Below are 26,905 nucleotides of genomic sequence, written 5' to 3'. Positions count from 1 at the left end.
CCCCCATAAAAACGTCTACCAGTTGAGGAAGATGCTGAAGGCGCCCGGTGGGAGAATTTGTCTAAGGCAGTGTCCTGCTGGTGGAGTTGCTCTACCACCTGTTCAACCTTTTCTCCAAAAATATTATCCCCCCGGCAAGGAGCATCCGCAATCCGCTGCTGGAGTCTATTCTCCAGGTCGGAGGCACGCAGCCATGAGAGTCTGCGCATCACCACACCCTGAGCAGCAGCCCTGGACGCGACACCAAAAGAATCGTAAACACCCCTGGCCAGGAATTTACAACACGCCTTCAGCTGCCTGACCACCTGCTGAAAAGGCTTGGCCTGCTCAGAAGGGAGCTTGTCCACCAAGTCCGCCAACTGCCGCACATTGTTCCGCATATGAATGCTCATATAGAGCTGGTATGACTGGATTTTGGAAATGAGCATTGCAGAATGGTAGGACTTCCGCCCAAAAGAATCCAAAATTCTAGAGTCACGGCCTGGGGGCACCGAAGCATACTCCCTAGAACTCTTGACCTTCTTAAGGGCCAGATCTACCACACCAGTCATGGGGCAACTGGGTCCTCATTAACTCTGGATCCCCATGGATCCGATACTGGGATTCAATTTTCTTGGGAATGTGGGGATTAGGTAATGGCTTTGTCCAGGTCGCCAGCAATGTCTTTTTGAGGACATGATGCATGGGTACAGTGGACGATTCCTTAGGTGGCGAAGGATAGCCCAAAAGTTCAAACATTTCGGCTCATCCTCCGTAACCACAGGGAAGGGAATGGCCATAGACATTTCCCGGACAAAGGCCGCGAAAGACAGACTCTCAGGAAGAGAAAGCTGCCTTTCAGGAGAGGGAGAAGGATCAAAGGAAATATCTCGGGTCTTCCTCTGCTTCCCATGAGGCCTCACCCTCGGTGTCGGAGGGTGCAGTCTGAAGGCGGGCCTGTCTCAACTCCGTGGAAACATGGCCATGGTGGGTACTTTGAGAGGAAGACTCCCGCACCGGCGGCGATGAAGCTCCCTCCATCGACGTCGTCGGGGCGTCAGCCTGGGAGGCTGCCGATGCAGGCATCGCAAGCGGTAACGGGACCGGAGACCTCACGACGGGCGAGGGACCAGCCGTCGCCTCACTCAACGGCACCGGCGGCACAAGCACCCCCGGTACCAGAGGAGAAGGGCGCAACAGCTCTTCCAGAATCCCTGGAAGGATGGCCCTGAGGCTCTCGTTCAGAGCGGCTGTCGAGGAAGGCAAGGAGTCCGGTACCGGCGACAAGCTCAGAATCTGTCCAGGACGCGGAGGCAGTACCGGGCTGTCCACAGTGCAGTGCATCGACACCTCCTGTATGGAGGGTGAGCAGTCCTCCCGGTGTCGACGCTTAGTGGGTGCCAGTTCCACCGGCGACCCAGAGCTCTCGGTACCGCGTCTGGAAGGCGACTGATGATGATGCTTCTTTGCCTTCGCACGAAGCACGTCACCGGTACCTCCCGGTACCGGAGAGGAAGACGTTGAATCCAAACGTCTCCTCTGGGCCGGGTCCAAAAGAGGTCGATCCCGGGGGGGGGGGGGGGGGGGCTGTACCGTAGGAACCCTTGAGGCAGGCGGAGACCTACTCGAGGGCTCACCGCTACCAGCAGGGGAATGGACAGCCCTCACCTGCACTCCGGAAGACGATGCACCCTCCGACGACATTGATACCACCGATGACCTCGGTACCGCAAACGTTGAAGCACCGGCTGATGATCTGGGTACCGCAGACATCGACGCACTGGACGATGACCTCAGTACCGAAGACGTCGAAGCACCGGACGAGGGCCCAAACAAAGGATTCCACTGGGCCAATCTCGCCGCCTGAGTTCTCTTCTTCAACAGAAGACAGAGCATACAGGCCTGGGGACGATGCCCGGCCCCCAGACACTGAAGACACAAAACATGCCTATCAGTAAGCGAGATAGTCTGGCTGCACCGGGTGCACTATTTGAAGCCGCTGGCAGGCTTCGAGGACATGGGCAGAAAATTCACGCCGGTGAAGTCAAAATTTGCGATGATGGCAATGGCACCAAAACAAGTGAGAAAAACCCGTGCGGGCGGCCAAAAAGGCCGTGCCCGACAACGAAAGAAAACTTAACGGGAAAACACTCGAAATAAAGGATTTTTTTTTTTTTTAAACAAACGAACACGATGGAAAGGAATTCCGGACACTTCCGAAGAGAAGAATGCGGCGAAAAGAAGCGAGGTGTCTCCTTGAGGCGCAGACCGATCGATAAACAGCCGTCCTGAGCCACGGAAAAAAGAGGACTGGCGAACACGCTCGCGTTCGAGTGGGAAGACGGTCGCGCATGCGCACGCGAGGGCTAGCAAACGCTGTTGCTAGTGAAGATCTCCGATCGGAGGGGCTGCCGTGGACGTCACCCATTCGTGAGAACAAGCAGCCCGCTTGGCCTCGGAGAATTTCAGCACATCTTTTTTATGGGCGTTTTTCTGGTAGGTTCACTCTACAGCGAGCTCCTGTTTCACTTCCGCTTTGTTAGGAGCCGAATCTATCAATGTTGCCCTGAAAACAAACAATTTTTCTTTAATATCAAGCTGTGTATCACGGACTCATGTACTTACTCTTCTCTTCTGGTATTAACTGTACCTCTTATAGTGTTCTGCCTTATATCTTCTGGCTTCTCTAATGATTTAAAAATGGCGCCTGTCAGCTGATTATAACACGTCAGATGCTCAGCTTTTAGCCAAACACTATTTAGATTCTAATTAAAGAGACCTCCTAACTATAACTCCCATGCACTCCTTTTCTCACCACATCCCACTCACAGAAAAGCCTTCCATTCAACTCGACTATTTAATCCTGCTGGGGTCAAAGACCCTAGTCTGTATATCCATCTTTGTTCTGTTTGTATTAGTTTTCAATCCCTGTCCCAGAAGAGAAGGGTAAGTACATGAGTCCGTGATACACAGCTTGATACTAAAGAAAAATTGTTTGTTTTCAGGGCAACATTGATAGAGGTTCGGCTCCTAACGAAGCGGAAGCGAAACAAGAGCTCACTGTACAGCGAACCTACCAGAAAAACACCCATAAAAAAGATAAGTGTTAAAATTGCAAAACATTTATATAGACTGTATAACAGCAATTATAGAGGAAGTTTTGACTAATGAGGATTCCCGCAAGTGACCACACTGGTATTTGTAAAAACCAGCGGCAAAGCGGAGCGGTGCTATTCAAAAGAAAGGGAATGGCACCGGGGATCTGAAGTCTTTTTACCTCTTAACTAAAAGACAGTGTAGGTACATATAGTTTGCTATAGAGATATTAGATTGTTGAACTCACAAAGCAAAAACCCAGACGGTTTAAAGTTATTACTGCATGTAAACTGTCAAAATTAGCATACTGTTACCGTTAATGGTATTCCTAGTATTTTCCCATATAGTTAACACATAGGATGCAGTACGACTACAAGGGTTTGACAGCACTGCAGGTAATGTGATGCAGTTAGCTACACTTACTCAGGTGGTGTCAACTGTGGTGTGATATCTACCATATTGTAGTTAATACATGTTAGCAATGGAGACAGTTGTAAGGTGCTGTCCCTGCCCGTTAGCTCCCTAATTCTCTGCCCCATTTCATGTCTGCTCTTTATGTGGAAATTTGCCATACAAACTGCATGTTAACTTGGGTTTTGGCCAAAAATGCCTGTGCATTTTCGGTTAACCGAATCTCTCTCCACCCCTGCGATCTCAAGCCAACCCCTTCCCACCCAACCACTTGTAGGCTTTCCCTGGGCCTACCTTAGTGAAGCCCTGATGGTCGTGGTCTCTTTGGTGGCAGGAACAAATTCCACTCAATTCCTGTCCTATGCCACTGCTCCAATCCAAAAGGCTGCCGAGACTGCCACGAGATGTCCCAGCAGTCATTTTCCCAAATGGAACTAGCAGAGAGGATTCGTTCCTGTCCGTGTTGGCTCTAATCAATCACTGCCAGGACCTCCCGTGGCAGTCTCACTGGGCTGCCACAAGAAATCTTGGGAACCATTTGAAGCAGCACACGGGGCAGGAATGAATGCTGTCTGTTCCTGCCATCTAAGAGGCCACTAGAACACCAGGGTGGGAAGGGGGAAATGGGAGACTGATTGGGGGGGGGGGGGGGGGGGCGGGGAGGGAACCATGTTCATTTACTGTTTCGGTTTCTTGTGAAACCAAGCAGCCAATTTCGGTTGCAGATTCGATTTTGACAGAAACCGACGATCCTGGGCTCAGTCAGGCTTTATCACAAACTATCATGTTGACAGCTCATGCAGCTTGGTAAAATAAAAATAGAAGTTAAATCAATACTCTTCTCTTACCTAACGAATTTGGTTCATTTTGCCAAGGTTACTGAACCACAATTCAATAAAAGCTAGCTTGCTTCTGAATAACCAGCTAGGTCAGACACTCAAAACTTCTGGCCAGTCAACATGATTCATGTTATCTAAAATGTGTGATCTTAGCAATTTGTATTCAACTCAGTTATGCAATAGTTACCTGAAACTCTCTTACTAAGCGGCATCAGGCACTATCATGTACCTAACACATCTTAAAATGGCATTACCATGGGACCCACAGTACACCTGTGCACAACTGTCAAATTAGCACGTGCAAAAAATTTATTGGGGGGGGAGGCATGTCAGGGGCTAACTGGTTAGTGCAGCAATACCTTGTGAGCCCTTACTGCCTATTAAATGGGTGGCTGCAAGTGCTCATGTGGTAAAATTGCTTTTTTTAAATGGCCGCATGCTAATGGCAACATTAGCGCATGGCCAATAATAATAAAAAGTCATTGTTTTACAGCTGCAATGAAAAGGCCCTAAAAGCACAGGAAAGACCCACATAAATGCGCACTAGGGCCACATTTTGCTACAGCTTAGTAAGAGGACCCTTATTTTTTTCGTCTGTAAGAACAAAAGTCCAACACCCCTTCCTCAGAGGGAAAGTGAAACTTTCTGCTATGAGACTTGTACTTTAATAGCCTGGTAAATGGACAGAAATATTTAAATTTACTCTGAGTTTCTCCTTGCCATTAATAGTATTGAGCAAAAGGTTTCTGGAAATTTCTAGACACTAGCTTGGAGAAAATCAAACATTTCTGTCCATTTTCCAGTCTATTAAAGCACAAGCCTCACAGCAGAAAGATTCACCTTCCCTTAGAAGGGGGTGTCAAATAATGCCTAAGCACTACCCCAAGCACCCACCTGGGGGCCTAACCCTTAAGCAACCTATTCCATCACTACCCAGGTCCGCTCCCACCTGAACACCTGCTCCTACACATATACCATCCACCCACCGACTGGGTCCTGCTTGCCTCTGGGCGAGTCTCCCACCCATATGTTATTCCCCCAGTGGTTTCTAAGGACACTGGGGCCACAATTCCAGAGGTCCCACAGTTCTTAGAAAATACCCACAGACGAAGAACACAAACCACCAGGATTCTTAGTCCAGGACAACAAAACTAACAAACTATTAGGTTTACTATCATAAAAAAGATAAAACAGTGAATGGTAAAAAGGTGTAAACAGCGAACAGTAACAGGTAAAAGAAAAAGAACTGTTTATTTTATTTTTGTTACATTTGTACCCCGCGCTTTCCCACTCATGGCAGGCTCAATGCGGCTTACATGGGGCAATGGAGGATTAAGTGACTTGCCCAGAGTCACAAGGAGCTGCCTGTGCCTGAAGTGGGAATAGAACTCAGTTCCTCAGTTCCACTAAACACTTCTTATTACCTAAGTAGTACCTGGAGAGTTCAGGAAAAATAACTGCTCATAGGATTTGAACAGGGTCTCAAGTATAGAGGTCTTCACTCTATACACTCCCACTCATAAATTCGAGCACATTCTGGCTAGATCTTAGGTTTCAGGACCAATCAGAGCCCAGCGCACTAACACTAAGGTGTTTCTGGCCTATGGCACTGCACATTACTCTCCCCCAGGGGGTTTTCCTCTTTCTCCTGTGGGAAGATAGGCTGAAAAAAACAGACCTATGTTACAGCTATAAAGCAGAGGACAGACACCACTTGCTGGCCAAACAAGGGAAATGCATTCAAGGGGGTTAAAATAAAACAACATTACAAATCACAGGCAAGAAAGTCCACTGTTTCACTACAGGGGGCAGACTTGCTTCCAAACAAAAAAATATATATACGTACGCTTCCCAATTTAAACTTATTTTTTTTAGTTGTGAGGGACTCTTCCATGGCCCCAACATAAAAGGGCCTCATCTGATATACACACATACTTTTAACAGTTCTCTTGAAATGTTAAATAGTAGTAGTAGTAGTCTTGACACTATAATTAAAATGTTCCCATTTTTCAAAGTTGCAGGTTCAGTTTTAAAGCAGAAACTGCAGCCAGCTACAACAGATATAGATACAAAGCAAAAGAGAAAGCCTAGATGATTCAGGAACAAAAAAAAGGTGAAATTAGGCCTTATCTGCTAATTTTCTTTCCTCTAGATCCTCCAGACCGTTCAAGACGCTTGGGTTATGCACTCCTACCAGAAGAGGGAGACTGAGAAAACTAAAACTTCTTATGCAAGTAGCCTGTGCAGACCTTCTACTACCCAGAAAAACAGTAACAAAGCAGAGGAACAAAACACCTCCACCTAAACAAAACCACTGAAATCCACACTCAGATCTCCTCCCCTTAAGACGGGGAAATTCAACTGCAAATGGGCAAAAACGGTACCACAAACTGCCCTTAGTAAAACTCCAGGACCCAAATCACAGGAGCTACTAGAAATATCAGCAACTGAAGTCTAAAGAAAATATCATACTTAACTGTCCGATACACTGGGTGGGCTCTTGAACAGTCTGGAGGATCTACAGGAAAGAAAATTAGCAAGTAAGGCCTAATTTCACCTACCTCAGCAATCCTCCAGACCGTTTAAGACGCTTGGGACGAACCAAAGCAGTACACACATCTAAAGGTGGGACCTGCGAAGCCCAGAGGACAGGACTGCAGCTCCAAAACTGCCATCCTCCCTTGCCTGTACATCCACTCTGTAATGTTTGACAAAAGAATGCAGGGAGGACCACACCACCGCTCTACAAATGTCCACCGGTGGAACAAAACTACTCTCTGCCCAAGAAGCCGCCATCCCCCTAGTGGAATGTGCCTTGAGTCCCACCGGCACCGTACGGCCATGCAATATGTAAGCCAAAGAGCTGGCATCCTTCAACCACCGAGCTATAGATGCCTTAGAAGCAGCCGCTCCATTCTTGGGCCCCCCCATGAAGGACAAATAACCTGTCCGAAGACCTGATTTCCTCCGACCTGCGCAAGTAAACCTTCAACAATCTGCGCACATCCAATTTCACCAAATGACGCTGAGAAGCATCCCCCGTCCGGTCCCCCAAGACCGGCAACGAAATCACCCGATTGACATGAAAGGAGGATACCACCTTAGACAAAAACAAAGGGACTGGACCAGCGAAACCTTTTCCTTACAAAACCACAGAAACGGAGGCCTACATGAACGAGCCTGAAGGAGATACAAATCTGCCCGGCCTGTACCGCCTCGCATCCTTAAACCGACCTCTAGCCGAACCACCTCGACTAGCCAACTTAGGCCGTAACTCCGGCAACCGTGAGACCTTGGTATCCCCAAGACCACTCATCAGTTTATCCAAGTCCTCTCCAAACAACATAGAACCTTTGAAAGGTAGAGAACACAACTTTGCTTTAGAGGCCACATCTGCCACCCAGCCCCTAAGCCAAAGAGCCTGTGAGCAGTCACCGCCAGAGCCATATTCTTAGCCGAAGCCCTTAGCAAATCATAAAGGGTGTCTGCCAAAAACTAAGACCCCCCCATCTCCAATTTGGCCAGGTCCTGAACCAAACAAGTCCTATCTACGCAGGCTCATCCAAGAACTTCTCCGCCCAACGGAAACAAGCTCTGGCTACCAAGCCCCCACACACAGAGGCTTGCAAGGCCAAAGCCGACAAATCAAAGCTGCGCTTCAGAAATGACTCTAGCTTCCTATCCTGAGGTTCCCATAAGGCTGTACCGCCATCCAGAAGAATGGCCGTAGCCTTAGTAATCGCCGTAACACCCGCATCCACAGCAGGTGGTTTCAGCAGAGCCAAATCTTCCGGAGGCAAGGGATACAGCTGCGCCATAGCCCTAGACACCTCACAAGCAGCCTCCGGCACAGACCATTCCTGAAAAACCATGTCCCTAATGTCTGAATTCATGGGAAAGGAATGGGAGGCTCTCCGAATCCCCTTAACCAAGGGATCTATCTGGGATCCCTCCGCAGAGGGAGTGGCCACCAGAGCAAACTTCAAAGTAGAGATCACCCGATCAATGAGCTCTAACAACTCCTCCTTATGAAAAATGCGAACCACTGAAGAATCTTCCCCAGGCTTTAGCCCATCCTGATCCTCAGACACATCTAAGAGATCCTCCTCTCCTGGGTCACTCCAGTATCTCCATAGGCTCCTAAATATCCACCCATGGGTGCTTAACTCCCACTGAGCTAGCAGCCTCCGGGGAACAAACAGCCTGAGAGGGGCCAGCTCTCCAGGCATTACACAGAGACCAAACAAACTCAGGGGAGAAGCCAGATCCCCCCCCCCCCCCACCCAACGCTGCTGAAGCCCCAACAACACTTCCCGCAGTCTCCGCGATGGACCCCCCTCGCTCCCGAGGCGGCAGGTCCATCGCGTGATCCGCAACTAAACTAGGCGCGCTTCCCGCCACACACAGGTCCCCTGGTGCCGGTACGGAATGCGCGGCCAAAAGGGCCACGCTTCCCGCCAAAAACGGCTCCGTCAAGGCCGACCCGGGACGCGTAGCCAAAATGGCCGCGTTTCCCGCAAAAACCGGCCCCGCCGTTGCCGGCCCGGAATGTGTGGTCAAATGGCCGCCCAACACCTCCACCGACTCAGGGAAAAGCACGGGGGGCAAGAGCGCTGACAACGTAGGCTCCCCACAAAATTTACATTGGCCACCTTTCACTTCAACGCCGCACTTCACGCAAAACCGACACCTCGCCGGCTTAGACTGCCACAAGAACGGCCAAAATAGCCGCCTTTTAAAAAAACATTTATTAATTTTTAAACCTCGTTGCTGATGCCTAAACGCCTCAAGGGTACAGAATGAGGTCTGTAGCCAATGTCAAGCAGTCCTCCAGAGAAAGAGCACAGGGGGAGGGACCCGGCCACCCGGGTGTGACACCCCACAGGGAATAAGAAGCCCCTTAGGACTTACACCCTGTAATAGAGATCCAAGTGTGGGTTCTCTAACATTTACAACCAAACCTAGAAACCCCCAAACGGGCCTACCAAACTGAGTACATTGCACAGGCTGCACACATCTACCCTCTGCTGAGACTGATAAAATACTGGTTAGTAGAAGGTCTGCACAGGCTACTTGTATAAGAAGTTTTAGTGTTCTCAGTCTCCCTCTGCTGGTAGGAGTGCATAACCCAAGCGCCTTGAACGGTCTGGAGGATTGCTGCGGAATATCTAATTTGCTAACCACTAAACACTACATTTAGTGTATCTTACAAAGAATGCATACAACAGAAAAAACAGACCTCCTAAACATAATGTTGTAAAATTGTAGACATGTAGGTGACGTGGGTGGTAGTTCATTTGTCAAAGTTATTGTAATTTTCACATTTTCTCCATGTCGTGTTTGACTATAAACTTCAGTAACCTAAAAAGGAACCAAACAGAAAAATTCTCAGACACAGTATTTGAACAAACAAAAGAGCTACATCAGAACTGCTGTAATTAGGAATCTACCCAAGACATGTTTTACCAAAATAATGTAATAATTTACCCCTCACATTATGAGGACCCTGAAGACCTCTAATCCTAACACAGGAGGCACACAGAAGACATGGTAAGTCTCTTCAATAAAGGATCCAATTGTCAAAAGACTTGTGTTTATGTCAAGGGGACCAGAGCAAAATTAGGCATATCAAATGGAGCTGCTTGTGTCAGACCCTAAGACTCAACCTTCCATTATTTCATTATAGGTGATGAGCAATAAAGTGGAAGATTTAGTTCTGTACAGACAAGAATAATGTGTGGCTGGATGATTAAAACAACATTTACTGTGGATGGATAGTAACTTGAAATACTTAGGTATTTATCTAACATCCTTTGTAGCAGGGGTACATTTTGAAAATTTCACAAGATCCGTTATGTTTGTGGGCACCCTTACCTCTAAGCCTGAGGGGTCATATAGCACTTTATAAGATGGTATTATTCTCCAAATGGTTATATGTACTCCAGACTTTTCCCATGTATTTGACTAATAAGGAACTTAATAGTTTTCACCAAGCTCTGAGGAAGTTTCTTTGGCAGATCAAGAAACCTCACGCTACTTGGCTCTTCCAGATCTTAGAAAACACAATGTTGCATGTTTTATGACACATAAGGTAGACTGGATAAAGGGGACTCAATATTATACTCCAGTGCATACTAAAAGGCAATTACTGGCACCTGTTCATTTAATGACAATAATACAACAAATAGGAGGATAAGAGAGGATCCTGGTGGTTTATAGACGAGTCATGTCCGGTTTTACGGATTGGTCATGCACGCCTTGAAACAGCTCATATTAGCAAAACTTTGGCCACAGTCTGTGTGACTGACTTCCTCTGCACGCTTGTGTCTTCTACTAATTTAAAAGCTAGGTGCCTTTTTTCCATGCTTTTGGGATGGATCCATGAAAAATTAAACTGCCTGTGGAGTTTATAGCAACGTTCAGAGATGAAGGGATTTTTATGCTGATGAAGAAAGTTTGACCCAATTTATATCCTCTTTACCCTGTTAACGTATATTGGGTGGTTTGGGTGCAGACGCTTTTTCCCTTTCTCACATACTGTTTGCACTCCACAGGAAAGCAAATATACTTACCTGTAGCAGGTATTCTCCAAGGAGAGCAGGCTGATTGTTCTCACATGCGAGTCGTCGACCGCGGCGACCCAGGAATTGGCAAGCAAAATTAAAAAATAAAGTCTCAGTCATGCGGGCAGCGTGAACCATGCATGTGCGAACGACTTCCCGCCCGCCTCGCAAGCGTACCTCTTTAGTTTAAACAAAAAGCATATAAAGCGAATGCTACATACCTGTAGAAGGTATTCTCCGAGGACAGCAGGCTGATTGTTCTTACTGATGGGTGACGTCCATGGCAGCCCCTCCAATCGGAACACTTTACTAGCAAAGGCCTTTGCTAGTCCTCGCGCGCCGATGCGCACCGCGTATGCGCGGCCGTCTTCCCACCCGAACCGGCTCGTGTTCGTCAGTCCTATACGTAGCAAGACAAAGACAAGGGAAGACACAACTCCAAAGGGGAGGCGGGCGGGTTTGTGAGAACAATCAGCCTGCTGTCCTCGGAGAATACCTTCTACAGGTATGTAGCATTCGCTTTCTCCGAGGACAAGCAGGCTGCTTGTTCTCACTGATGGGGTATCCCTAGCCCCCAGGCTCACTCAAACAACAAACATGGTCAATTGGGCCTCGCAACGGTGAGGACATAACTGAGATTGACCTAACAATTTATCCAACTAACTGAGAGTGTAGCCTGGAACAGAATAAACATGGGCCTAGGGGGGTGGAGTTGGATTCTAAACCCCGAACAGATTCTGAAGCACTGACTGCCCGAACCGACTGTCACGTCGGGTATCCTGCTGCAGGCAGTAATGAGATGTGAATGTGTGGACAGATGACCACGTCGCAGCTTTGCAAATCTCTTCAATAGTGACTGACTTCAAGTGGGCTACCGACGCTGCCATGGCTCTAACATTATGAGCCGTGACATGACCCTCAAGAGCCAGCCCAGCCTGGGCGTAAGTGAAGGAAATGCAATCTGCTAGCCAATTGGATATGGTGCATTTCCCCACAGCCACTCCCCTCCTGTTGGGATCAAAAGAAACAAACAATTGGGCGGACTGTTTGTTGGGCTGTGTCCGCTCCAGATAGAAGGCCAATGCTCTCTTGAAGTCCAATGTGTGCAGCTGACGTTCAGCAGGGCAGGAATGAGGATGGGGAAAGAATGTTGGCAAGACAATTGACTGGTTCAGATGGAACTCCGACACAACCTCTGGCAAGAACTTAGGGTGAGTGCGGAGGACTACTCTGTTATGATGAAATTTGATGTAAGGGGCCTGGGCTACCAGGGCCTGAAGCTCACTGACTCTACGAGCTGAAGTAACTGCCACCAAGAAAATGACCTTCCAGGTCAAGTACTTCAGATGGCAGGAGTTCAGTGGCTCAAAAGGAGGTTTCATCAGCTGGGTGAGAACGACATTGAGATCCCATGACACTGTAGGAGGTTTGACAGGGGGCTTTGACAAAAGCAAACCTCTCATGAAGCGAACAACTAAAGGCTGTCCTGAGGTCGGCTTACCTTCCACACGGTAATTGTATGCACTAATTGCGCTAAGGTGAACCCTTACAGAGTTGGTCTTGAGACCAGACTCAGACAAGTGCAGAAGGTATTCAAGCAGGGTCTGTGTAGGACAAGAGCGAGGATCTAGGGCCTGCTGTCACACCAGACGGCAAACCTCCTCCATAGAAAGAAGTAACTCCTCTTAGTGGAATCTTTCCTGGAAGCAAGCAAGATGCGGGAGACACCCTCTGACAGACCCAAAGAGGCAAAGTCTACGCTCTCAACATCCAGGCCATGAGAGCCAGAGACTGGAGGCTGGGATGCAGAAGCGCCCCTTCGTCCTGTGTGATGAGGGTCGGAAAACACTCCAATATCCACGGTTCTTCGGAGGACAACTCCAGAAGAAGAGGGAACCAGATCTGACGCGGCCAAAAAGGAGCAATCAGAATCATGGTGCCTCGGTCTTGCTTGAGTTTCAACAAAGTCTTCCCCACCAGAGGTATGGGAGGATAAGCATACAGCAGACCCTCTCCCCAGTCCAGGAGGAAGGCATCCGATGCCAGTCTGCCGTAGGCCTGAAGCCTGGAACAGAACTGAGGGACTTTGTGGTTGGCTCGAGATGCAAAGAGATCTACCAAGGGGGTGCCCCACACCTGGAAGATCTGTCGCACTACACGGGAATTGAGCGACCACTCGTGAGGTTGCATAATCCTGCTCAACCTGTCGGCCAGACTGTTGTTTACGCCTGCCAGATAAGTGGCTTGGAGCACCATGCCGTGACGGCGAGCCCAGAGCCACATGCTGACGGCTTCCTGACACAGGGGGCGAGATGCGGTGCCCCCCTACTTGTTGATGTAATACATGGCAACCTGGTTGTCTGTCTGAATTTGGATAATTTGGTGGGACAGCCGATCTCTGAAAGCCTTCAGAGCATTCCAGACCGCTCGTACCTCCAGGAGATTGATCTGCAGATCGCGTTCCTGGAGGGACCAGCTTCCTTGGGTGTGAAGCCCATCGACATGAGCTCCCCACCCCAGGAGAGACACATCCGTAGTCAGCACTTTTTGTGGCTGAGGAATTTGGAAAGGACGTCCCAGAGTCAAATTGGACCAAACCGTCCACCAATACAGGGATTTGAGAAAACTCGTGGACAGGTGGATCACGTCTTCTAGATCCCCAGCAGCCTGAAACCACTGGGAAGCTAGGGTCCATTGAGCAGATCTCATGTGAAGGCGGGCCATGGGAGTCACATGAACTGTGGAGGCCATGTGGCCCAGCAATCTCAACAACTGCCGAGCTGTGATCTGCTGGGACGCTCGCACCCGCGAGACGAGGGACAACAAGTTGTTGGCTCTCGCCTCTGGAAGATAGGCACGAGCCGTCCGAGAGTCCAGCAGAGCTCCTATGAATTCTAGTCTCTGCACTGGGAGAAGATGGGACTTTGGATAATTTATCACAAACCCCAGTAGCTCCAGGAGGCGAATAGTCATCTGCATGGACTGTAGAGCTCCTGCCTCGGATGTGTTCTTCACCAGCCAATCGTCGAGATATGGGAGCACGTGTACCCCCAGCCTGCGAAGTGCCGCTGCTACTACAGCCAAGCACTTCGTGAACACTCTGGGCGCAGAGGCGAGCCCAAAGGGTAGCACACAGTACTGGAAGTGACGTGTGCCCAGCTGAAATCGCAGATACTGTCTGTGAGCTGGCAGTATCGGGATGTGAGTGTAGGTGTCCTTCAAGTCCAGAGAGCATAGCCAATCGTTTTCCTGAATCATGGGGAGAAGGGTGCCCAGGGAAAGCATCCTGAACTTTTCTTTGACCAGATATTTGTTCAGGGCCCTTAGGTCTAGGATGGGACGCATCCCCCGTTTTCTTTTCCACAAGGAAGTACCTGGAATAGAATCCCAGCCCTTCCTACCGGATGGCACGGGCTCGACCGCATTGGCGCTGAGAAGGGCGGAGAGTTCCTCTGCAAGTACCTGCTTGTGTTGGAAGCTGTAAGACTGAGCTCCCGGTGGACAATTTGGAGGTTTGGAGGCCAAATTGAGGGTGTATCCTTGCCGGACTATTTGAAGAACCCACTGATCGGAGGTTATGAGAGGCCACCTTTGGTGAAAAACTTTCAACCTCCCTCCGACTGGCAGGTCGCCCGGCACTGACACTTGGATGTCGGCTATGCTCTGCTGGAGCCAGTCAAAAGCTCGTCCCTTGCTTTTGCTGGGGAGCCGAGGGGCCTTGCTGAGGCGCACGCTGCTGACGAGAGCGAGCGCGCTGGGGCTTAGCCTGGACCGCAGGCTGTCGAGGAGGAGGATTGTACCTACGCTTACCAGAAGAGTAGGGAACAGTCTTCCTTCCCCCATAAAAACGTCTACCTGTAGAGGTAGAAGCTGAAGGCTGCCGGCGGGAGAACTTGTCGAAAGCGGTATTCCGCTGGTGGAGCTGCTCTACCACCTGTTCAACCTTCTCTCCAAAAATATTATCCGCACGGCAAGGCGAGTCCGCAATCCGCTGCTGGATCCTATTCTCCAGGTCGGAAGCACGCAGCCAGGAGAGTCTGCGCATCACCACACCTTGAGCAGCAGCCCTGGACGCAACATCAAAGGTGTCATACACCCCTCTGGCCAGGAATTTTCTGCACGCCTTCAGCTGCCTGACCACCTCCTGAAATGGCTTGGCTTGCTCAGGAGGGAGCTTGTCCACCAAGCCCGCCAACTGCCGCACATTGTTCCGCATGTGTATGCTCGTGTAGAGCTGGTAAGACTGGATTTTGGCCACGAGCATAGAAGAATGGTAGGCCTTCCTCCCAAAGGAGTCTAAGGTTCTAGAGTCTTTGCCCGGGGGCGCCGAAGCATGCTCCCTAGAACTCTTAGCCTTCTTTAGGGCCAAATCCACAACTCCAGAGTCGTGAGGCAACTGAGTGCGCATCAGCTCTGGGTCCCCATGGATCCGGTACTGGGACTCGAACTTCTTGGGAATGTGGGGATTACTTAAAGGCTTGGTCCAGTTCGCCAGCAATGTCTTTTTTAGGACATGATGCATGGGTACTGTGGACGCTTCCTTAGGTGGAGAAGGATAGTCCAGGAGCTCAAACATTTCAGCCCTGGGCTCGTCCTCCACAACCACCGGGAAGGGGATGGCCGTAGACATCTCCCGGACAAAGGAAGCGAAAGACAGACTCTCGGGAGGAGAAAGCTGCCTTTCAGGGGAGGGAGTGGGATCAGAAGGAAGGCCATCAGACTCCTCGTCAGAGAAATATCTGATGTCCTCCTCCTCCTCCCACGAGGCCTCACCATCGGTATCAGACACAAGTTCACGGACCTGTGTCTGAAGCCGTGCCCGGCTCGACTCCATGGAACCACGGCCACGGTGTGAGCGTCGAGAGGTAGACTCCCTCGCCCGCACCGGCGAAGCTCCCTCCGCCGACGTCGTCGAGGAGCCTTCCTGGGAGGCGACCGCAGTCGGTACCGCAAGCGGCACCGATGTCGGAGACCTCACCCCGGGCAAGGGGCCAGCCGGCGCCTCACTCGACGGTACCGGAGGCGCAAGCACCCCCGGTACCGGAGGGGAAGGGCGCAACAGCTCTCCCAGGATCTCTGGGAGAACGGCCCGGAGACTCTCGTGCAGAGCGGCTGTGGAGAAAGTGGAGAAAGACATGGAAGCCGATGCAGGTGTCGATGTTAGAGTCTGTTCCGGGCGTGGAGGCTGTTCCGGGCTGTCCAAGGTGGAGCACATCGACACCTCCTGAACAGAGGGTGAGCAGTCCTACCGGTGCCGATGCCTACTGGGTGCCGACTCCCTCGACGACCCAGAGCTCCCGGTACCAACGCGGGAAGGAGACCGGTGTCGATGCTTCTTTGACTTTTTCAAACGAAGCATGTCACCGGAGCTTCTCGGTACCGACGAGTACGTAGAATCCAGCCGTCGCTTCCTCGGGGCCGGGGCCGAAGAAGGTCGGTCTCGGGGGGGCTGTACCGCAGGAGCCCTCAGGGTAGGGGGAGACCCACCCGAAGGCTCACCGCCACCAGCAGGGGAATGGACAGCCCTCACCTGCACTCCAGTCGAAGCACCACCGTCCGACGACATCAGCACTAGTGGAGGTCCCGGTACCACCGACGCAGCCTTCCGATGTCTCGGCACCGACGACGCAGAGGGTCGATGCCTCGATGCATTCGATGCAGTCGCGGCAGAGGACGGAGGTCTTGACGCTGTCGACGTCGACGCACTCGATACTCCCGGTGCCGATGCCGACGAAGAGCCCGAGAACAAAACGTTCCACTGGGCCAATCTCGCTACCTGAGTCCTTTTCTGTAAAAGGGCACAAAGACTACAGGCCTGCGGGCGGTGCCCAGCCCCCAGACACTGAAGACACGACGCGTGCCTGTCAGTGAGTGAGATTACCCGGGCGCACTGGGTGCACTTCTTGAAGCCGCTGGGAGACTTCCATGACATGGGCGGAAAAATCACGCCGGCGAAATCAAAACTCGTAACTGCGGTAAGGCACCAAAAAGAGGGGGAGAAAAAATTCGACCCGAGGCCTCAAAAAGGGCCTACCCCGAAAACGAAAGAAAACTTAATGGGGCAAAAACTGGAAATACAGGAAGGGGAAAAAGACCAAAAGGCCTTCTTTCGAAATCCCTTTTTTTTTTTTTGTAGCGAAAAGTCAAAAAGACGCGCGAGGGTCAACTCAAGGGGCGCGAACGGCGTAAACACGACCGTACCGAGCGCAGACAAAAGAAGACTGACAAACACAAGCCGGTTCGGGCGGGAAGACTGCCGCGCATGCGCGGTGCGCATCAGCGCGCGAGGACTAGAAAAGGCCTTTGCTAGTAAAGTGTTCCGATTGGAGGGGCTGCCGTGGACGTCACCCATCAGTGAGAACAAGCAGCCTGCTTGTCCTCGGAGAAACAAGAAACAACTCCAAAGGGGAGGAGGGTGGATTTGTGAGAACAATCAGCCTGCTGTCCTCGGAGAATACCTGCTACAGGTAAGTATCTCCGCTTTCTCCAAGGACAAGCAGGCTGCTTGTTCTCACATGTGGGGTATCCCTAGCAACCAGGCTCACTCAAAACAATAAACGTTGGTCAATTGGGCATCGCGAATGGCAAGGACAGAACAAAGATTGACCTGAAACCAAAATCAAATAACAGAGTGCATCCTGGAACAGAACGAAAATGGGTCTAGGGGGATGGAGTTGGATTCTAAACCCCAAACAGATTCTGCAGCACTGCCTGCCCAAACCGACTGTTGCGTCGGTTATCCTGCTGAAGGCAGTAATGAGATGTGAATGTGTGAACTGATGACCACGTTGCAGCCTTGCAAATCTCTTCAATGGAGGCCAACCAAGTGGGCCACTGACGCAGCCATGGCTCTAGCATTATGAGCCTTGACATGGCACTCTACAGTCAGCCCAGCTTGGGCATAAGTGAAGGAAATGCAATCTGCTAGCCAATTTGAGATTGTATGTTTTCCCGATGGCGACTCCCCTCCTGTTGGGATCGAAATCAACAAACAACTGGGCGGACTGTCTGAAGGGCTGTGTCCACTCCACGTAAAAGGCCAATGCTCTCTTACAGTCCAATGTGTGCAACTGACATTCAGCAGGGCGGGTATGAGGACGGGGAAAGAATGTTGGCAAGACAATTGACTGGTTCAGATGGAACTCCACACCACCTTAGGCAGGAACATAGGGTGCCTGCGGAGGACTACTCTATTATGATGGAACTTGATATACGGTGCATGCACCACCAAGGCCTGAAGCTCACTGACCCTATGAGCAGAAGTAACAGCACCAAGAAATGACCTTCCAGGTCAAGTACTTCGGATGGCAGGTATTCAGTGGCTCAAAAGGAGGTTTCATCAGCTGGGTGAGAACGACGTTGAGATCCCATGACACTGGAGGAGGTTTGAAAGGGGGCTTTGACAAAAGCAACCCTCTCACAAAGCGAACTAAAGGCTCTCTAGAGATAGGCTTACCTTCTACACGGCGATAAGCACTAATCGCACTAAGGTGAACTCTTACAGAGTTGGTCTTGAGACCAGACTCTGACAAGTGTAGAAGGTATTCAAGCAGGGTCTGTGTAGGACAAGAAAGAGGATCTAAGGCCTTGCTATCACACCAGACGACAAACCTCCTCCATTTGAAACAGTAACACCTCTTGGTGGAATATTTTCTGGAAGCAAGCAAGACTCAAGAGACACCCTCTGAAAGACCCAAGGAGGAGAATTCTAAGCTCTCAACATCCAGACCGTGAAAGCCAGAGACTGGAGTTTGGGATGTAGAAGCGACCCCTCGTTCTGAGTGTTGGAAAACATTCCAATCTCCACAGTTCTCGGAAGACAACTCCAGAAGAAGAGGGAATCAAATCTAAAGCGGCCAGAAGGGAGCTATCAGAATCATGGTTCCGCAGTCTTGTTTGAGTTTCAGATGTATGGGAGGATACGCATACAGAAGGCCTGTTCCCCAATGAAGGAGAAAGGCATCTGACGCTAGTCTGTCATGAGCCTGAAGCCTGGAACAGAACTGAGGGACCTTGTGATTGATCTGAGTGGCAAAAAGATCCACTGAGGGGGTGCCCCACGCTCGGAAGATCTTGCGGGCTATGCCCATGTTCATTGACCACTCGTGAGGTTGCATTACCCTGCTCAGTCTGTTGACCAGACAGCGAATGATACATACCTGTAGCAGGTGTCCTCCGAGGACAGCAGGCTGATTGTTCTCACGACTGGGTTGACGTCCACGGCAGCCCCTCGAACTGGAAGAAAAATATCGCGGGAGGTCCCACACACGGGTACGCCCACCGCGCATGCGCGGCCGTCTTCCCACCGATGCGCGGTCGCTCCCGCTCAGTTAAATGACAAGCAAAGAAATGAAGAAGAAACGCAACTCGAAAGGGGAGGAGGGAGGGAAGGTGAGAACAATCAGCCTGCTGTCCTCGGAGAACACCTGCTACAGGTATGTATCATTCGCTTTCTCCGAGGACAAGCAGGCTGCTTGTTCTCACGACTGGGGTATCCCTAGCTCCCAGGCTCACTCAAAACAACAAACAGGGTCAATTGGGCCTCGCAATGGCGAGGACATAACAGAAATTGACCTACGAAGAACAACTAACTGGGAGTGCAGCCTGAACAGAATAAAACTGGGCCCAGGAGGGTGGAGTTGGATTCAAACCCCAAACAGATTCTGCAGCACCAACTGCCCGAACCGACTGTCGCGTCGGGTATCCTGCTGGAGGCAGTAATGAGATGTCAATGTGTGGACTGATGACCACGTCGCAGCCTTGCAAATCTCTTCAATAGTGGCTGACTTCAAGTGGGCCACTGACGCTGCCATGGCTCTAACACTATGAGCCGTGACATGACCCTGGGCGTAAGTGAAGGAAATGCAATCTGCTAGCCAATTGGAAATGGTGCGTTTCCCGACAGCAACCCCCTTCCTATTGGGGTCGAAAGAAACAAACAATTGGGCGGTCTGTGGGGCTGTGTACGCTCCAGATAGAAGGCCAATGCTCGCTTGCAGTCCAATGTGTGCAACTGACGTTCAGCAGGGCAGGTATGAGGATGGGGAAAGAATGTTGGCAAGACAACTGACTGGTTCAGATGGAACTCAGACACCACTTTGGGCAAGAACTTGGGGTGAGTGCGGATGACTACTCTGTTATGATGAAATTTAGTATATGGAGCATGAGCGGAAAAATCGGGCGGCAAAAATCAAAACTCTCGATGATGCCGAAAAAGGCACCAAAACAGGGAAAATACCCTTACGGGCGGCCAAAGGGCTGCGCACGAAAGTGAAAGGAAACCTAAGAGGCCAAACACTAAGCGGTAAAGGAGGAGTGGCCTAGTGGTTAGGGTGGTGGACTTTGGTCCTGGGGAACTGAAGAACTGAATTTGAGTCCCACTTCAGGCAAAGGCAGCTCCTTGTGACTCTGGGCAAGTCACTTAACCCTCCATTGCCCCATGTAAGCCGCATTGAGCCTGCCATGAGTGGGAAAGCGCGGGGTATAAATAACAAAAAAAAAAAATCTCTTTTTTTTTTTGTAAACTAAACAAGAAAGAAACTTGACGGAAAAAAATCCCGAATAGCAAACGAAGACGAACAGCGAAAACAAGCTGTGAGGGCTCTTTCTGGGGCGCAGAGCAGCGAAAAAACAGCAACCCTGACCACGGAAAAAAAGAGACTGAGGCACGTTTGCGTTTCGGACGGGAAGACGGTCACGCACGCGCAAGGGCTCTGCAAACTTTGTTGCTAGGAAGATTCCGTTTCTGGGGCTACCGTCAGACATCACCCATATGCGAGAACAAGCAGCCTGCTTATCCTCGGAGAACCTGGGACTACATCGTAGATAATTTGTGGACCAAAGTGCAAATTTTGAAGATGATCACAGTTCTTTGATGGGAGCCAGTGCAATTTTCTCGAAGGGTTTTAGCACTTTCGAATCGTGTTTTACAATATATCAGTCTGGCTGCTGTGTTTTGGGTGGTTGGAAGTTTTTTTTGTGAGTTGTTCTTTACATTCCACATAGATTCTGTTACAGTAATCTGCACGACTAGGACCCATCGATTGTATTAGGTTTCAAAAAGTTTCCCTCGGGAAGTAAGGTTTATTCATTTGAGTTTCCACAATGAATAGAACATTTTCTTTATTATGGTGTTTACTTGGTTCTCGAGGAGTAAGGTTGTGGTCGATTGTGATGTGAGTATTTTAGGCTGTCTGAGGTAGGAGGGGTGTGTCCTGGGGTGTTTATGGTTGTGGGTTTGTAGTTATGTTATACAGCTGAAAGAGCGGGTGTTGCAAGTGGCGCGAAGATATCTAACTTCTGTTGGACACTTATGAAGTGGAAATCTACCAAGACCTAGCCTCAGCCACCCTGAAACGCCGTGCTGAATTGAAGCCGGTGCCAGCGATGCTGCGGGAATGGGAATTCGCTACAGATGGCGTCCTCCGTTGCTTTAGTGTTCTATAAAGATGGACACATGCACCGATCAAATCTGTGGCTGAAGCCTGGGAAATTCTGCCTGAGGATCCTGCTACACCGAGTCTTTTGGCAAACCGAGGTCCTCGATGGCCACCCTCAAGCCGCCCAACTGCAGCGGGTGGGAATGGGCCATAAGAGTTTACAATGCCAACTCTCAGCAAACAAACTTCCATGAGTACTATGTTGATTCTGAGTGGCTTACTTCTTTTGATACATCTGGTTTGTGGATTTTGTTTAATGTGTTGGGTTGGTGGGGGGCGGGCTTGCTCCCTCTTTGCTATTGTAGGCAACTTTTGCGGGTGCTAGGCAAATGTCAATGCTATGTTCAATATAAGTTTGTTGGGAGGGATGTGCTGAGAAAGACTTTTCCTCCTCTAGTTTCCTCTTCTCTGGTGGGGGGAGGATAGTGAACTAGTGAAGGAGTGGCCTAGTGGTTAGGGTGGTGGACTTTGGTCCTGGGGAACTGAGGAACTGAGTTTGATTCCCCGGCACAGGCAGCTCCTTGTCGAACTCTGGACAAGTCACTAAACCCTCATTGCCCCATGTAAGCCGAATTGAGCTGCCATGAGTGGGAAAGCGCGGGGTACAAATGTTTAAAAAAAAAAAACCCAAACTTATGAGCGTGTGGTGGGTGGGATCTCTGGGTGCTAGGGTGTGGGGAAGGATGAAAATGCAGCTGAGTATGAGGTGGAGGGGAGAGTTGGATGAGTGGTGTGCTTGTTGAAATGGATGGATTAATGTGGGGTTTAGACTACCTTTAACTAGTTTCTGTACCTTGTCTGATCTAAGTATATGAGTGTCTGATATTTCATCTGGTGATCCTGAATGTAAGGGGGCTAAATATTCCTATGAAGCATCAGCTCCTATTTCAAGACCTGATCAGGTTGAGAGTGGATATAACCCTGATTCAGGAGACACACTTGAAACCAATGCATGAACATGTGTGTGCCCATCCTAAATCCCCAACCAGGAGGGTTCTAAAACAAGGGGGGTCATGATAGCTTTCAATAATTCCCGCCCCATGGCAAATTGAGAGTGTGGTTCAAGACCCGGGGGAGGGGGGGGTTATTTTTTTTTTTTTTACTACTGGTGGTTTCCCTGGGCACGCAGGTAGAGGAGTGTGGTAGCCGTGTTAGTCCACTCTTAAGGTTATCAATAGAAATCAAACAAAATAAAACATGGAAAAGAAATAAGATGATACCTTTTTTATTGGACATAACTTAATACATTTCTTGATTAGCTTTCGAAGGTTGCCCTTCTTCCTCAGATCGGAATAAGCAAATGTACTAGCTGACAGTGTATATAAGTGAAAACATTCAAGCATTACTGTAGGAGTGGACAATGCGAACACTGTACACGGCCTGCAGCCATCACTAGACTGGCAGGACAACCTCAAGCTCTGTGCATACTACTATGGACTTTGCTCTTTGCACACAACTTATGGACTTTACCTTCTTTGTGGCATACTTTATACTGAATGTTTACTGAACATTTGCATCTTCTTGTATTGTGCCTTAACCATCAACTGTCAGCTCCTGCTAGCTAGATAGATAACTGTTTGAGACAGGATGCAGACGCGTTAGATAAACAGCGTTACACACTGTTTACTTTATCTGGACTTTTGTGGACTTTTTGCACTAACAGGATTTTCTATTTGGACTTTGCATTCACACTTGCACCTTTGCTTTGTACCAAAACCTCAGCTTTTATATAATGAGCCTAGACTAAGACCTAAACCCTGTGCAGTTTGGACTTTTACTTGTAGTATGTATTTGTTAACCAGCAGCTAAGATAACAAGTTGTAGTAGTCAGCAATTTAGGGTTGTAGGGAAGGCAGCTGGCTCTGCCAGCGCAGTCTCGTGATCCATGCATAGAGGCTGTATTGTGTAAAGGTGCTGGAACACTGCAATAAGTTACATTTCTTGCAAAGTAACAATTTCTATGAAAGCTATGAAACTGATGTATCTTTTCTCTGTGAGAACTACAGAACTACTAATGTATTGCGCATGTGCCTGTACTGCGCATGTGTATGTGTGATGTATGGTGCGTTTTATGCGCATGACCAGTAATCTGTATAAGAACGAGTGTCAGGTGACGCTCTTGACGCAGTATCCTGAGATTGAACTCAGTACTGTTCATTGCTAGCAATAAAGCTGCCTTGTCTTCGGAACCATTTGCCTCTTGTCTCCTGATTTACTTAGCCGAAGATTCTGTTACATTACTATGACAGTCTGACAGGGTGGGAGGAGGGGGGTGGGTAGGAAGTATGCATGGGGACATCAAAGCATATCATTGATATTCTAACAGGATGGGTGTGGATAGGTGAGGGGAGGGTGATCAACAGAGACATACAGCTTTATGGTTTATAATGGGCTAGGAACCCCAGATGCTTGTTAAGTCCTTTCTGTTGGGTGTTAAAATATTCAATCATTCTGACTTCAAAGGTCTTACGTTCTTGTATGGTTTTAAAGTTACCTTCAGGATTCTCACTGTGAAGTCAGGGGTACAGTGTCCTGGTCCTGTAAAATGTTGACCAACAGGCGTGGGAACCCTGCTGGCACCAGTATTGTTCATATGATGTCTATGTAAATGAATCTTGTCTTAAGCATCTGGCCTGTTTCTCCAATATAGCATCCTTCGTTACATTTTTTACACTGAATGATATATACCACATTGGAAGATGAGCAAGTGAAAGATCCCTTTATGTTGAATATCTTTCCTTTGTGGATGACTTTGGGGTCCTGTGAAATATTTTGGCATAATTTGCAACTGGATAAATTACAGGGAAGTGTGCCCTTCTGTTCCTTTTCAGTCTGTGATGGAAGTTTACTTCTGATTAGCTTGTGTTTAAATTGGGTGGCTGTCGGAAGGCCAGTACTGGTGGGGATGGGAATATCTCTTTCAGTAATTCATCCTCCTGGAGTATAGGTTGTAGATCTCTTATGATTTTCCTCAGTTTTTCCAGCTCTGGATTATATGTCACTACAAGCGGGATTCTGTCTGTGGATTTTTTCTTTTGTACTGTAGCAGATTCTCCCTGGGTGTTTTGTAGCTGAAAGACCTTATCAAAACATTTCCTACACAAGCGCAACCTCACCTGAAGAAACTCATTCCTACCCACCCTCCCCTCCTCCCACCTGTCAGACTGTCATAGTAATGCTTGAATGTTTTCATTTATATACACTGTCAGCTAGCACATTGCTTATTTCCGATCTGAGGAAGAAGGGCAACCTTCGAAAGCTAATCAAGAAATGTATTAAGTTATGTCCAATAAAAAAGGTGGTATCTTATTTTCTTTTCCTGGGCACGCAGAAATTCACTCTCTAGTGAACATTTATGGGCCCAGGGCAGACCACAAAACTTTTTTCTCTCAACTGGATCAAACTCTGCTAAAGCATAGAGTGGGTTCTCTACTATTTGGGGGGGGGGGGGGGGGGGATGGATTTTAATTTGACTTTAGATCCCCAGTTGGATAATTCGTCTAAGACAGATCAATATGCTCAGAGGGATAGGTCCTTGCCATGTGCTTTTCTGCTTAGGTGGCAATTGTTAGATATCTGTCGGGCAACTAATCCAACACACAAGTCTTACACATATTACACTTCTGTCCATAAATCTTTCTCTCGCATAGATTTTTGGCTTGGGGATAACACTCTTATCGGGAATAGCTTGTAACCATCAGGTCTTGTCTCGGTCTGATCATAGCCCTGTTCTGCTCCAGCTTCATTTGGTGGTGGGGCCCAGACCTCGGCCTGACTGGCAGTTAGATGATTCGTTGTTGGCAGACAACTTACCTTCTCCAAATGGAAAAATTAATTAAAGAGTATATCGAATTCAATGATATGGGTGAGGTTTCGCTAGCGGTGTTATGGGACAGATTTAAAGCTGTTATGAGGGGTCATTTCATTGCAGATGTTCAGGCTGAGAAATATCAAGCGGAAAACTTGATTCACAAGAGGCTGGCGGGAGTGGAACGTTTCATGTGCCAGCAAGCATCGGGACCTTCCCCCCCAGTAGTTAGACCAGGCTCATAAGCTTCGACAAGAGTTATATGAGGTTCAGTTGGCCGAAATCTCGGAACAGCTTCAGCGAGTCCGACAGACTCATTTTGAGTTTAGTAATAAAGCTAGTAGACTCTTGGCTTATAAACTTAATCAACAGCGTGATCAAACATATAACTCAAGCCTTAGGGATGATAATGGTGATGTGTGGTCCGACTCGGCTGGGATACAGATGCAGTTCCAAGAGTATTATGGCCAGCTGTACACTCCGGATATAGACCCATCCGAGGCTGATATTTCAGCTTTTCTCGAACAGGTGATGCCCAGTTTACCTATGAGTGCCCGGGAGAAGCTATCTAGGCCCACTGAATTAGAAGAGATTTTACAAGTCATCTGATAGCCGGCTCCCTGCAAAGCTCCGGGACCTGACAGTTTCACTAATAAATTTTATAAGGTCTTTAGTCAGCTTCTGGGCCCTTTGCTATGGTGAAATTAGATCTTACCTGCTAATTTTCTTTCCTCTAGACCCTCCAGACCGGTCAAGACGCTTGGGTTATGCACGCCTACCAGCAGAGGGAGACTGAGAACACAAAAACTGAACCAAGTATAAGCCAGCAGCCAACCCCCAAGCAGCCAGTAAATCCTTAACAAAGCAAAACGCAACCAATGAAAAAACCTAAACTATAACCCCGAAAGGTCAAAGAACCCTGTACTCAGAAACAATTCTTGGTAACCTGCTTCCAATAACCGAACGCCACAGCGTTGCGGTCCTTCTCTGAAACCCAGAGGAAAACAATGGAACTTCAGAAATCCAAAGCTCCCAATTTAGAGTCCTATCAGCAATAGCAACATAGAAATGTCCATATCAATCATCTCTCAAGCACACTAGGACAAAGCACCAGAAATATACACAGCGGGAGGGTTCTTGACCGGTCTGGAGGGTCTAGAGGAAAGAAAATTAGCAGGTAAGATCTAATTTCACCTTCCTCAGCGACCCTCCAGACCGGTCAAGACGCTTGGGCAGTACCAAAGCAGTAAACATCTAAGGGCGGGAACTTTGCACCCCAGAAGTCAACACTGCCTCCCCAAAACTGGCATCCTGCCTGGCCTGCACATCAATTCTATAATGCTTCACAAATGAATGCAGCGAGGACCAGACCGCCGCCCTGCAAATATCCTGCGGCGGCACTAGACCACTCTCTGCCAGGAAGAAGCTACTCCCCTGGTCGAGTGTGCCTTTAGTAACTCTGGCACTCTACGTCCTTGAGCAAATACGCAGAAGAAACTGCTTCTTTCAACCATCTGGAAATTGTTACCTTAGAAGCCGCAGCTCCCTTCTTAGGTCCTCCAAACAACACAAACAATCTATCCGAAGACCGAAACTCTCGCGTCCTGACTAAATAAGACCGCAAAACTCGACGAACATCCAGCTTAGCCAAACGGCGCTGAGAAGAATCTCCGAGCCTATCTCCCAGAACCGGTAAGGAAATGTCCTGATTCACATGAAAGGAAGAGACCACCTTAGGCAAAAAAGATGGGACCGGCCTCAACGACACCT

At 49.0% G+C, this 26,905-nt stretch overlaps 1 protein-coding gene across 1 annotated transcript in view; it reads right to left on the bottom strand.

The window, feature by feature from the left end:
• PIWIL1 (piwi like RNA-mediated gene silencing 1) overlaps positions 1-26,905 on the bottom strand; it is a 368,470-nt gene that overhangs the window by 282,614 nt on the left and 58,951 nt on the right. Inside the window, exon 4 of the mRNA XM_030218398.1 lies at positions 9,565-9,686. Coding sequence (XP_030074258.1) covers positions 9,565-9,686 — 122 coding nt within the window. The remainder of the gene's footprint in view (positions 1-9,564; positions 9,687-26,905) is intronic.

The sequence above is a fragment of the Microcaecilia unicolor genome, chromosome 11 (genome assembly GCF_901765095.1).
Source record: "Microcaecilia unicolor chromosome 11, aMicUni1.1, whole genome shotgun sequence".
NCBI classification, from domain to species: domain Eukaryota; kingdom Metazoa; phylum Chordata; class Amphibia; order Gymnophiona; family Siphonopidae; genus Microcaecilia; species Microcaecilia unicolor.
Note: the sequence above shows the minus strand (reverse complement) of the source record. Positions and strands in the feature narration are given on the sequence as shown.